Source organism: Oreochromis aureus, linkage group 6 (genome assembly GCF_013358895.1).
Source record: "Oreochromis aureus strain Israel breed Guangdong linkage group 6, ZZ_aureus, whole genome shotgun sequence".
Classification (NCBI taxonomy): domain Eukaryota; kingdom Metazoa; phylum Chordata; class Actinopteri; order Cichliformes; family Cichlidae; genus Oreochromis; species Oreochromis aureus.
In genome coordinates, this window is record NC_052947.1 from 21,547,610 (window position 1) to 21,561,137 (window position 13,528).

Consider the following 13,528-nt stretch of genomic DNA (forward strand, 5'->3'; position numbering starts at 1 on the left):
GTTATATTACTAAATGTGGGCTCTACCTAAAACATTAAGGCACTAGTGATTTATACAACGCTTTTAAGTTGTAAAACAGTCATTGCATAAAAAACAAAAACTCAATAGCGCCAGTAGAGCTGCACCACTGTTTACCATGCACAGGATCCTGCAACCACAAAAAGGCATGTTCAGATAGCAAGGTCAACATATTAATTAGATTTTTTTTTTCATCCAGAAATGATTAGTCCGCATGCAACTCAGGCTCTGAATTCATCCGTCAGAACAAGCCCATTAATGGTTCATTTCATTTTGTCTGCCTTCATGTGGCCCACTGAGCAGCACACCGCTTTGTAAGCATGACGCATGTACACATATGAGAAGTACGTTGATGCTTCACATTAGCATGCATCAGCATCGAAGTGAAAAGGCTCTCAAAAAACCACAAAGCAGTGACATTACGGGCATGGTAAATGCCCCCCGAGTACAGTGCGATTTGCTTTGCATTCAACTGTGCTTCTGTCTGATGTGCACATGTATCAGTTGTCTTTCTTCTTCTCTCTGCCAGCCGCTTGTTCGATTAGATCTGATGAAGGCTGACAGGGAATCTTGCTACTTGTGTTGAGATTAGGAAGGCTGCAGGATATATGGTCTCTCTACCTCAGTGTCCAAGCATCACTTGTAAATTCAAACATTAGACCGCCACAGTAAAACAAGCTAGATCAGTCATGGCAGGTGACGTAGTGAGTCGGAGAGGAGTGTAAAATTGTCCGCGGTAGCCCAAGGTCATGGTGAGATGTTCTTCCTTTTCCAATAAATGGGTTGGAACTCTGAAACAGTCCGGGTAGTTATTAGGAGATCGAGTTATGCAACATCTTTAAATGTTCGTAGGCACACAGCTCCTCTTGGGGTGGGTTTCATTTACAGGAAATTCTTCTCATGTGTGTGTTTAAAGATTAATCTAGCAGTTAGAGAAACAATGTGGTTTGCAGTTAAATGACCTTTTAACTTAATATGATTACTTGTGACAGAGGCCAGCTTCACAAAAAATAAGTAAAGTAAAAGTACATTTTGTAGCATTTACTTTCTGCCCTCTTTTCTCTGCAGACTCAGTGAATATTATGACTGCGAAAGAGAAAAAGTGGTGCTCGGCTCTAGTACAAATTTTTTCTCAGTGGCCACTCTCAGCATTGTCACAAATGAGTCTCCTGTGGCACAGAAAGCAGTTTTTCCATTGACCATGGCTATAAAATGGAAGTCTGTAAAACAGCAGACAGTCAGGACTAAGCTGCAAACAAGGTTTTGTTTTGTTTTTTATTCTTTCAACTTAAAAAAAGAAAACTAGCTTTCTAGTGTAGAAAAGTGAGATTTGCTGTTTATGGGAGAGGTGATGACACACAGTTGGGGAGATGGGGGAAGAAAAACCTATAACTTTGTTTTTTTGGTTTAGGCTCCAGCGGAGAGCAATTTACTCCAACCTTTGAGCCCAGTAACCAGCCCAGTGCCCCAAAATGCTGCAATTTTGGGGCACTTACTGAAACATATTTGTCACACAATTTGTCACAATGAAATGTTTCAGATCACCAAAGAAATTGTAATATTAGACAAAGATAACCCAAGTAAATACAAGTTTTTAAATGATGATTTCATCTACTAGAAAAAGGCAGCTATCCTAAACCTACCTTGCCCCGTGTGAACATGTATTTGCCTCCTACACATAATAACTGGCTTTGCCACCCTTGGCAGCAAGAACTGCAATCAGACATTTATGTAATGCGACAATGAGTCGTTAACGTCACTGTTTGGGCCACTTTTCTTTACAGAATTCTTTTGTTTCGCTCACACAGTATTTTCCAAGTATGGACAGCTTGTTTCAGGTCAGGCCAAAGCATCTCAATATGATCTAAGTCCAGACTTTGACTAGGCTACTTTTGTTTTCTCAGATGTGGACTTGCTTTGGATCATTGTCCTGTTGCATAATTCAGCTTCAGAGCAGGAACTAATGGGTCTCCTTCAGGATTTTCTGGTAGAGGGCAGAATTCGTGGTTCCATCAGTTACGACAAGACGTCCAGGTCCTGAAGCAGCAAAGTGGCCCCAGGCCATCCCGCTACCGCCATCATGTTTGACTGATGGTATGATGCTCTTTTTATGAAATGCTGTGTTAGTTTTGTAATGGGTAATGGGATGCAAACCTTTGGAAAAGTTCTACTTGTGTTTTGTGGGTCCACAGAATATTTTCCAAGAAGTCTTGGAGATCATGAAGCTGTTTTGGGGCAAATGTGAGGTGAGTCTTTGTGTTGTTTTGGGTCAACAGTGGTCTTCTTCTTGGACGTTTCCAAAGTGTGGTTCTTTAGATGTTGTTTGGGTTCTTCTGTGACCTCTTGGATGAGTCATGGATTTGTTCCTGGAGTAATTTTGGTAGGCTGTTTTAAGTTTTCTCCTTTCGTTGCTCTCACCGTGATATACTAGATATAACTTTGTAACCCTTTCCTTCACTGACAGATGTCAATGACTTTTGAGTTTCTTGTATTATATAATGATGTGTCATTATACAAAAACTGCATTTTGTATTTAGTTGGTTTATCTTTGCCTAATATTAAAAGTTTTTTTGATGATCTGAAACACGTAAGTGTGACAAATATGCAAAAAATACAACAAATCAAGACATTGCAAATACATTTTCACTGTGACTATGGCTTCAGTTTTGGGAGGATCATCTCTGTTACAGTTTTTAATGAAAAGGACAACTTTGTTCTCACACTTGAAAACATGTGCAACACCAGCATTCCCCGTCTAATCTACCAGCTGCACGACAAATTTAATGCAGCCTATAATCCTGCCGAGGGAACGTTTACTTTTCTCAGAACAATTAGATATCCTCTCCTGGGCAAATCACTAATGTCATCTATTCATGCATCATGGATATTGGCTCATTAGGAAGACTGACTAGTAATGTCCACAGTTATATTCATGAACATTATGAACCGACTCTTCCCATCATTACTCTGTACATACCTGAAATGGCTGAGAACTGTACTCAAATTAAATCTTCAAAGGGTTGAATTTGGCTGTACTTTGTGGTCTTTAATTCCTCGATGTGTCTCCAAAATGACTATAGCTGAGTATTGTCACATCTGATATAAATAGTCCTAATCTTGTCTAAAAAACTCATATAACACATGAGAAGAACTTTACTATTTGTTCAGGAGCCTTGAACATGGCATATGCCGAAACAAATCATTGTATGTTATGATTTTATATAGTGCTTCATGTGTAAATCAGCTAACATTTCCAACAAAAATCAGGATGGCTGTGCATCGTTTCTTGGCTCATGTCCATTTGTAATTTTCTGAAATATTCTGTAACATCCTGCAGGGACCTGGGATCATGGTATCAGCCGTGAAAAGAGCCAATTCTTAACCCGAGCCAAGCAGAGCATTACTGGAAGATGACACAGAGTCTAGGCATTAAATCATTTGTGAAATTATTGGAGTGCTTCCCCCCCCTTTTTCTTTTCCAAGGCATAAAGGACATGGATTACAGCCCACAGTCCCAATTTCATATTTGAATTAATAGCAGTTGGTAATGATACTGATTTTCCATGGTTATATGACCTATTCCACATTAACAATTACCGGTTTACAAACAGAGCATTTGCTTTTGGATCGCTATGGATCACTGCAAACAGCCACAAGCAGTGTTTATACATACAGCTGATTGTTAGTGCTCACAATCAGCTAAATAAATAGGGCAATTTCCCTGCTCGGCTGCATAACTTTAAATTTAATGTTTTTTTATTCAGCTGTGACTCACTGTGCAAACCTCCACTTTATCACAGTTCTGTGTTTGTGTTTTGTGTGTAACATAAAGGAGACACATTTGCATTTTTGTTGCACATGTTTGTATTAAATAATTGTTATTAAAATAAATAAATGCTAGTAAGGCTATTTTTTTCTCTTTTAGAGGGCTAGTAACAACCACTATTTAAGATTTTGGATGTTTCCAGGGGTTTTCAAACTGTGAAGTTGAGACCTGCTGGGCTGATGGAGAGGGATGAGGCAAGGACATATCAATTGAAGTGAAAGGAGCAGGTGCACCCTGGTGTACACGTTGAGCAGTTACTATGACAAAGGAGGTGATTGTGGAAGAAAATATTAACTCTTACTGGCTGGTTATCATCATTTGTGTCTAAAATCAAAGTGCCCAACAGACTCAGTTTTGCTTTCGATACATTTCAGGTTGCAGAATATAACATGAATCAATTACAGCGTTTGATCAGCACCACAAATGGCAGATTCAGTCAGAGGTCATTTAAGCGTATGCCAAAATAGATTTAGCCTTGCTAAAGTAAGATAAAGACAACTATAATGACAGCAAACATGGAATAAATGAGATACACATGCAAATACAGTATGACTGCATGTTTTCAACATACACTACCAGTTAAAAGTTTTAGAACACCCCAGTTTTTCCAGTTATTTTTTGCTGTTCAACTTGTTCGAGTCCAATGAATACCTTGAATTGCTATAAAGGTAAGGTTACCCAAAACTGTAAAAATAATGTACATTTCAGAATTATACAAAAAGGCCTTTTTCAGTGAGCAGAAAATGGATTAACAATTTCAAGCATTGCTGCAGCAATGGAGGTTGATCAAGCCTTGAAAGCTGTTGCTACTAATTCCTGCAGGCGTTCCAACTTTTCTGGATTACTTACAACCACTTCACACCTTTTCAGAAAATGTATCTATTTTTAATCAATGAAGTGTAAATAATTGAGTATATATAAAGTAAATTCATAAATAAAGCTAGGCTTTGATTCAACCATAACTTGAAGCATGACTTAAACAACTTATGATCTGTCCACCTGTCCTGTCTGCCCTTGTAGAGATAAAGGCTAAGTTGATAGTCATGCAGCTGGGTTCTGGTGCCCTTCACTTTGTACTGTGTAAAATCCACAGCACAGAAAAACTGGATAAAACACCCTAACACCGGTTGCTAATAGCCGGTGAGAAATCTATTGCTGAACCACAGACCACTACATCTAGAGACGGGTGAGTGATCCCATGGGCAACACCAGTTGGCAAATAGTTGTGGGCTGTCGCCAGGTGAAACCAGTTACAGTGAGGTTTACCATACTGGACCTACAAGCTCTTTGAGATTGGTTTAGTTGCTGAGTCACCTGTAATTTGCATGGAAGACACCAACATGCGGACACTCACCAACTGCTCCCTACGTAGTTGTGAAAATGTGAAGAGTGCCACGCAAACCGGAAATGGTAAATGGTAAATGGCCTGTATTTATATAGCGCTTTTCTAGTCCCTAAGGACCCCAAAGCGCTTTACATATCCAGTCATTCACCCATTCACACACACATTCACACACTGGTGATGGCAAGCTACATTGTAGCCACAGCCACCCTGGGGCGCACTGACAGAGGCGAGGCTGCCGGACACCGGCGCCACCGGGCCCAGACCCAAACTCAGACCAATCACTTTCAAAGTAAAAGTTGCATCTTTTGAAACATGTTGTGTCTGACCATGATTTCACTACAGTGAAGGAGAACAGCTCCAGTTTGAGCCACACATTTTCAAGTTTCTCTACTTGAAAAGTTGGTGATCAAAACAATCATAAGGTTTTTGGTGCAGCACCCTCTTTTGCAACTAATTTCACGAGCGACTGGCAGCAACTTCCAGTAATCACTCGCCAAGCACTCAGTGATGGGGTCCTAACCATTTTGATCTTTTGTGTCTCCATCTCTGTGCCTGCTCTTTTATTCCTGTCTGCACCACAAGATTTCCCTTCAAACACAAACATACAGTATTTAAAGTTGCATAGGATGGATTAAACATGCAGGTGCAGTTACTGTTAAATGGAGAGGCATTTTTACTATAAAATCATCACCAGGACATGCTGATATGGACTATGCACATTATTTTTTTTCATATAGTCCAACCACCACTCCTCAGTTTATTTTATATTTGCCCTTTATATAAATGTGCGGATACCCCTGGATGCAAACATCCTCCAAAATGAAACCTTGTTATTTATCATTAATGAGTGTCAGGCTCTGTTTATATTGATGTGTATATGTATGAACTGACCTGTCCAAAAAGTTTATTAAGGTAGGCGACGTAGGCAGCGGCCACCGCTGAGCTGTTGCTGAGGCTCCTTTTACCACGCCGACTACCCTGCTCCTCAGGGCCCTTCCCCTGGGGTGTGGGGGACTTTGAGCTGTGAAGAGTGCATTTGCACGCCAATTGTTGAGAGCTATCATCATAAAAGCCAAGTCTATAATTTCCCCTCCAGCAGTTTACCAAATACACTTAAGTGCCTTTGAGGTAATATTTTCCTTGTTCGTGCAGCATCAGCTGCTTGGGCCGAGTCAGGTGACATCAGTGGTAACATCAATCACCAGAAAAAAGGAAGAAAGGCACTGTTTCCCAGGAGGGCAACTTGGAAACTCTACAAGTTTATTTTTCAGGTGATGTATCATATAATTGGGTGCACAACTCTACACGTCCCACTCCCCTTGTCCTAATCAATGTTGATTAGAAACAGAGAACAATAATAACCAGAATTTCTTGGAGAGGCTGAGCTGAAGGGCCTTGTTTTTAAATCTGCCTGCAACGGGTGATCTTCCAGCTGCTGCAGCCCTCCCCACTCGTGGAGATGTGCTAGGAAAGAGAGAGGCCTTAATCAACTTAGAGTCCCATTATTTATTTGAAGAAAAAGAAACATAAATACTGACTTTGATAGAGCCTAACAGAGCCAGTTCTTTCTCCCATTAAAAAAGCTGGCTACGATAGGAGGATACTGATGACAGCTCTTTGGATTTCTAAAAGCTTCAGGGACTACAGTAACCCCCCCCCCAAATCTTGGAAAGCTATTAAAACCTTTTAAAATCAGCTAGATAATCTGTCAAGAATTACTTTTCCTACTGAATTTGCTTATGTACTGTTACATAAGAGACAAAAACAATGGGAATGCGCCATTGAAATGCTCCAAATGAAAGGTTTAGGGTTCACACTGAGCTTGAATTGTTAATTTTGACTTTTTTCTTCACTGACCTGGCGGCAGAGGATGGTCTACTTTCTGGTCCTCCCTTTGCACCTTTCACGGACATCCTGGCCGGAAGATAAAAGAAAATGTCAAAAGGGAAGAGAGGGAAAAGACACAAATATCATAATGCAAAGGCTCCAAAAGAGCTTTCCAAAATAATGAAGAAAAGGCTTGTTGGGCTCACACAAAGCAACAAGCAACCAAACGGAAACTGATATTAAACACTTAAGTGTTCATGAACTGGCTTTTTCAAAAGCAAGGTGGAGACAAGCTAAAAGCGCTGTCTGAGCTGCTAAAGTTGCTGAAACAAAAATGAGCACAGGGCTGGATATTACACACCGCATCACAGCATTAATCACATTTATAGAAATCTATTTAATTCAACTATTGAGCCAGAGGGAAGAGGAATCCCTCAAACCCAGTTTGAAACGTTAGTAATAGCAAAACTTGGGGTGGGGGCTCAGCTGAAACAGGTAGAGGCCAGTTTGAGTTTGAATGCAATCACAGCGTATATACCCAAACAGCAGAACAAAAAACATGGACCAAAGGACAGTGTGGACAGAAATGTCAGTACAGCAACAGAAGAAGATGCCGAACAGAAAAATGGAGGGAAAGGGAGTTTATGACAGTCGCATGAGGGAGGAGGAGGAGGAGAAACTTATGGCTGTCCATTTGAGAGACAGATTAATGTTCTGTCACGAGCCTCGGCAGTTCTGAGCATCAGCGCCTGATGATGAACGGCCGTACTTGACACTGATGCGCCGTAAACCCAACGCCTCACTCCACCAGCACGCACGCCACGAAGCTGCTGCAAAGACAAACCCTCAAGATCTGCTCCAACAGTCACTACTTAAGGCGGCCCCGGACCACGAGGGCTGTAATGAGAAGAGACACGAAGACCAGCCAGTCGTCTAAATTATGTTCGACCGTTTAATGCACCTCGGCAAAAAACAAGCCACATTCCCAGCTCCAGCTGGGTGGAACAAAACGTGCCATGACTGAGTAGTGATTGCCTGTCTGTCATGCTTTCACACAATCAGTGTGCTTGCGATACGTCCTGATTGCAACACGCTTGAAGCATATTAAACTGTACGAATGGAGAGGGGAGGAATTTTTAATGTCCACCCACAATTACAGAATTTGGAATTGAAGTGGTCAGAAGTTATTTTATCTATACACTGACTTTCATACAAAAATGTATTGTTCATTTATTTACATGCATACATGCTGAAAAACTGTCCTTCAGATTGAAAGCTAAGTTCTCAGTGTTTGCAAAACCTTGCAATAATGCAAACACACACATATACACAGCGTCTCTGCCGCTTTCCCAAACATTCGCACTGCACTTGTGGGGAAAGCAGGATATCTGGACTTTCTATAGTAATGGCCTCGCATTGTTTGCCTAAAGAATTGCTCTCGTCTTCAGTGAGCACAACTCCCATCAGGGTAAACAAACACAGCCACACTTGCATGCACACCCTGTACCCGTTTCACTACACAAGCCGTTGAGCAGCGCTTTGTGTGTCTGCAGCACTCCTCCCTAAGTGGCCAATTGCTGTCAATCACTGAGCCGACACAAGCAATTTTAGATCCTAATCATTCTAATTGAAGTAATGAAATGGAGGGCCAGGTGGACTAGGCGAAACCAAACACAACAAACACAGCTGAGGATGGAAAGCAAGCTGCACTTGAGTTCTGCAATGATGTGGAAGACGACGAATGGGCCAGCCTGGGGTGTTAGGAGTTAAACACTAAATAGGGATTCTAAATATACTCCACAAGAGCCACTGGAGTGAAGGGCGCTGAGACACATTGTATATGTCATGTAAACGTGACCCACATTGAGTGCATACATACTGAAAAGGAAGGTTTTCAGAGAACTCTAGGCAGTCCTGCGAAGCCTATACACAGTGTTGTGAAAAAGTATTTGCCCCCTTCCTGATTTCTTAGTTTTTTTGCTTATTAATCCCACTTAGATGATTCAGATCATCAAACAAGTTCTGATATATGAGAATACAACCCGAGTAAATATAAAATGCAGTTTTTAAACGATGATTTCACTTACTCAGGGAGAAAAGCTATCCAAATCTGGCCCTGTGTGAGAAGGTAATTGCCATTGTTACAACATTAACTAGCTGTGATTAGCCATATTTTTTTTTTTTTTTTGAAAGCTGAATTTAGTTTCACTAGCCACACTCAGGCCTGATTACTGCCAACTCTGCTGAATCAAAAAATCACTTAACCTGACCGACAGAGTGACGCAGGCTCAAAGATGTCAAAAAGCAACACATCATGCCACGATTTAAAGAAACTCAAGAACACACATGAAACAACATCAGTGACATCTGTCAGCCTGGAATGGTTACAAAGCCATTTCTAAGGCCATTGTTGACTCATCCAAGAGATCACAAAAGAACCCAGAATAATGTCTAAAGAGCTGCAGACCTCACTTGCCTCAGTCAAAGTTAGTGTTCATGGGTGCTGCTACCTGTATGCTAGGTACAGCCTCTACTGTTGCCATACAGCCGTTCAAGACATTTGTCCTTTAGTTTTGGGTGAGTAAACCATTTTAACCATCCATTATTTATTATGAATTTATATTAATATGTTAGCACTAAATATCCCTGTCCGTACATTATAGTAAATAAAGTCTATAGTTGCTCCTTAGCTAGCAATTTAGCACTTATGGCTACTTCTGCGTCTGAAAAACTACAGTGGCCTTTATGCTCAACTCCAGACTTCAGAAATATAACGGTGTCGTATTGGCTATGTCTCTCTTTTATGAGCGTAGCAGATATTCTTATTTGGGGGAAATATTTGAAGCGTGTTGAATTCTTGTTAACATCTGACATAATCTAGGCTACAAAGACTATGAGAAGTTAAAAGTTCCCAAAGCCTTTGATTTGGGAAAAGCAGACCACCACACAGCTTAAACATTGTATTCTTTTTCTTAAAGGATCAAAAGCAGAGCAGCAGAATCAAAGATAAAGTTTTCTGCTAGTGGCTAACGTAGCCTTAAACTAACAGCTTCAAGCAAAGATGAAGAGTTAAAGAAACTCTGCTACGCTCGCTTCTTTTATATCCTTTGTAAAAGTTGAAGTCTTTACACCCAGACTGAAGACTGACTTGTTTGGACGAGGATTTCTTAGCCAGCTATCCATCCTGGGTCATGCTGAGGTTAAGGTTGTGACATTGGGCAGGAAGCAAAGTACAAGCAAGGATGCTAGTGTAACACAGGGCACTTCAGACAAGAACTTAAAATTTCCCCATAAAATCCTATTAAAGAACACTAAATTAAAACCAAATTTATGCCTACAGTTAGGAAAATTGTTTGAGTGGTTTTCAAGGTATTTCTTAACTAAAAAGAAAATTGAAACAAAAATAAACCTTTCTGGCATGCATAAGAAAAAGTATCAGAGTCACACAAAAACACACATAGCTCTGTTCAGACCGATTGTGAGTTCAGGCGTGGCTTCACCTTCCTGTGTACTCTCCTTGTTTTCTTTTATTTTTCGCATTATCTTTCCGTTCGCCTGCTGTCCAGTCGGAAGAAAGTCGGTCCCAGGGGAGCCGAACCAGTCCGTGTCTGATCCATAAACAACCGATAGAAATGCAATCAGGCCTGGCACTCCATCTTATCTTCACCCATCTTAACACTTCACCACCAGCTTCTCATCCTCACATCCCTCCTCCCCTATCCAGCACTGATTTCATGTCACGGCTCTAAAATGAGACTGTCGCCTTTGGTCTCTGTGCAGACAGGATAACAGAGGGTGAGAAAGAGATACGTTTTCATGTTTTCCCTGTCATTTGGGGAATTTCTCCCCATTGCTTTGTATATAATTCTCATCTAATTACAAGCTCTCGCTGCCTGTATTTCTGGAGGCCAGCCTGATAATCACACAGCGAGCTGCTCTGAATAAGTCAGCTGATGCGATTGCATTGTAGCAAGCAACAGGGGCACAAATGGTGAACCAAAACAAATGAAAACAGAGGCCTGGCCATCTGTTGGCTTGTACAGCAAAGCTCAGGATCCATATAATCAAATATTACAAAGCAGAGTGGAAATGCTTGTCAGTCTCATTAGCCAGTGAGCAGGCTGCCTCAGACGTTCTCCATGCAATGCCTGCTCCCTACAAATGAACTACAGCCAGTGGTCATCGTTTTGAATTATTGAAGACTTAACTATAAATTATTATTATATATATAACAACAGCAAAAGAAGAGAGAAGAAAAGAATATGATATTATTTCTTCCTTCTACTTACCCTGATTGTTCTTCTTGTTTGTCTTGGATAGCAGATGTGGATGAAGGGCATGTGTACAGTCTTACCTAACCTGAGGATTATATAATGAAAGGTGATTATCTGGCTAAATATGTCTGGATTAGATAGATAGATCTAACTGGTCGCCTCTGTTCTCAAGAACAAAAAGGGCAGTGACATTGTGTTCCTGCAGATTTGCCATTTTCTGCGTTTTGATCAGTTTATATTTCATTTCCGTGCAGTTTGGTGAGAAAAACTTTAGATTCAAGATGCAAAGATCAACCAGTCTGTTCTGTTCTGTCCCTCTCTATATATATTTCACAGAATCACATCCATGCAGAGGGTTGATATCAATGTCCAGGAGAAAGAAACAATCTGAGCCTGAATAACAACACACTGAAACGGAAAAGCGGTGCTTCTATCAGCAGGTGTAAGTCACGAATTGCACAACAGGCATCAGCAGGTCGGCAGATGAAACAAAAGGGATACTTTCAGAGAGGTCTGGCTAGTGTTTGAAGACAATAGACCAAATAATTCTTGACATCTAAATCGTTCATAATTTACTGGACAAAGACACAGTTTATGTAGTTTTAAGTTCCTTACACCACTACAGCTCCTTTCAAATTTAACAATGTATATTTGATTGAAGTGCAGACTTTCAGCTTTAACTCAAGTGATTTTAACATTAACACTTTTCATCTCCTGGGTATTAATACACGCAACATGCAGAATTATTTTGTCATTTTACCTGTACAATTACAAATTAATTCTGATCTTTCAGGAACAATTTGAATTTTCTCTCTCTAATTGGTTGAGGTGCTATTGTAATGTGAAGTATTCATGGTAAGATCTAGACTGAGCAGATTTTTCTGTCTGTGTTCAGACAGCAGTACCTTGTGAATGTTTTGTGCTACCATTATACACGATACATGATAACAACCCCCAAAAAGCTCGTCTCCTCTTCTTTCCAAAATCATTTGATTTTTGTCTCTAGCACAAACAGTAACAGAGTTAGGGTCATTTAATGAGAACTTGTAAAAATGGACCAGCTGCTGCGCCATTGGTCAAAAAAGGGTCAGTTGGTTAGAAAATATTTATATGTAAAAATGGGCCCACGACCTCCCACTGTCAAAACCTGCCAGTTCAGATTAGACTTCCATCCATCCATTTCCTGCTGCTTATCTAGTTCAGTCTTACAGGGAAGTAGGTAGGTACTGTCTGTTGACCTGTCCAGCCACACTCTGCAACAGCCTGTTGCGAAGCCAACACAAAGAGACAGACAATTTAGAGTCACCGGTTAACCCACAAACTGCATGTGGGATGAAGCCAGAGTACCGTTCTGTGTGCGAACCCCACACACAAAGGCCTGGGCCAGATGGTGGATTTAAAACAAGGTCCTTCTTGCTGTGAGCTGTGTTAACCCTCATCAACATGCTGCTCCAAGATTAGAAAAAAAAATTGATAAAATGGCCTGCCGAGATGAAACCAAGATTAACTTGTGCCAGAATGATGGGAAGAGTTATGTGCTAAACTTGATGGAGGCCATGTTACAACATGAGCATGTATAGCTATCAGTGGAACTGGGCCACTAGTGTTTATTGATTATGTGACTGCTGATGATAGAAGTAGCAGGATGATCAGACAGTGCTTCACAGTGCAAGGGATAATAACCCAGAGGTTTCTCAAGGCTAAGAAATGGTATGGTTGATGACCAAGCCATTCACCTGATCTCAGCCCAACAGAGCACGCTTTTCAGTTATTAAATACAAAACTGAATGCAGTAAAAACCAGAAACAACTGAAGGCAGCAACATTAAAGGCCTTAAAGAGGATCTGAAGGGAGGAAACACAGTGATGTCTGTGATATCAGGCAGTTTATTTGCTACAAAGGATTGTCAGGTTAGTTTGATCAGTTGAGTTTTGAGCCTGCCTTTGGGGGCAAACAATGCAAATAACAAATAAGCCTCAGAAGAAAATGTCAAACTAACCCTGAACACAGAGAGTGCACAAACAGTGCAGATGGACAGGACAAAGCAGCCAAAAAATCTCTAATCACAGACAGAGTCAGATAAACGAGTGTGTGGATAAATTTGTATGTTTAACATGATTTGTTATGAGTATAACCTCGAAGCAAAGGTGAGAGGTTGAGCTAAAAACCCAAGTGAAACTCAAACTTTGCACATAAGACTTTACCTCGTCAAGCTGCTGTACATGTAAAATATGTGGA

The 13,528-nt window shown here is 40.7% G+C and overlaps 2 protein-coding genes across 4 annotated transcripts in view; one reads left to right on the plus strand and one right to left on the minus strand.

Annotated features, from left to right (window-relative positions):
- Positions 1-13,528, minus strand: part of cabp4 (calcium binding protein 4) — a 36,948-nt gene that overhangs the window by 21,833 nt on the left and 1,587 nt on the right. Inside the window, exons 1-4 of one of the 2 annotated variants that reach the window (XM_039613897.1) lie at positions 10,165-10,278; positions 7,047-7,103; positions 6,552-6,653; positions 6,081-6,210 (exon numbers count right to left, since the gene is read on the minus strand). In XM_039613897.1, the coding sequence (XP_039469831.1) occupies positions 6,081-6,210; positions 6,552-6,653; positions 7,047-7,103; positions 10,165-10,199 (324 nt within the window). In that variant the 5' untranslated portion in view covers positions 10,200-10,278. Of the gene's footprint in view, positions 1-6,080; positions 6,211-6,551; positions 6,654-7,046; positions 7,104-10,164; positions 10,279-13,528 lie in introns of those variants that run through there. The other variant, XM_031751026.2, reaches the window with a different exon arrangement.
- doc2d (double C2-like domains, delta) overlaps positions 9,513-13,528 on the plus strand; it is a 56,352-nt gene continuing 52,336 nt past the window's right edge. For both annotated transcript variants that reach the window (XM_039613896.1, XM_039613895.1), the window contains exons 1-2: positions 9,513-9,593; positions 11,627-11,732. The gene's annotated coding sequence lies outside the window, so the exon portion shown is untranslated. The remainder of the gene's footprint in view (positions 9,594-11,626; positions 11,733-13,528) is intronic.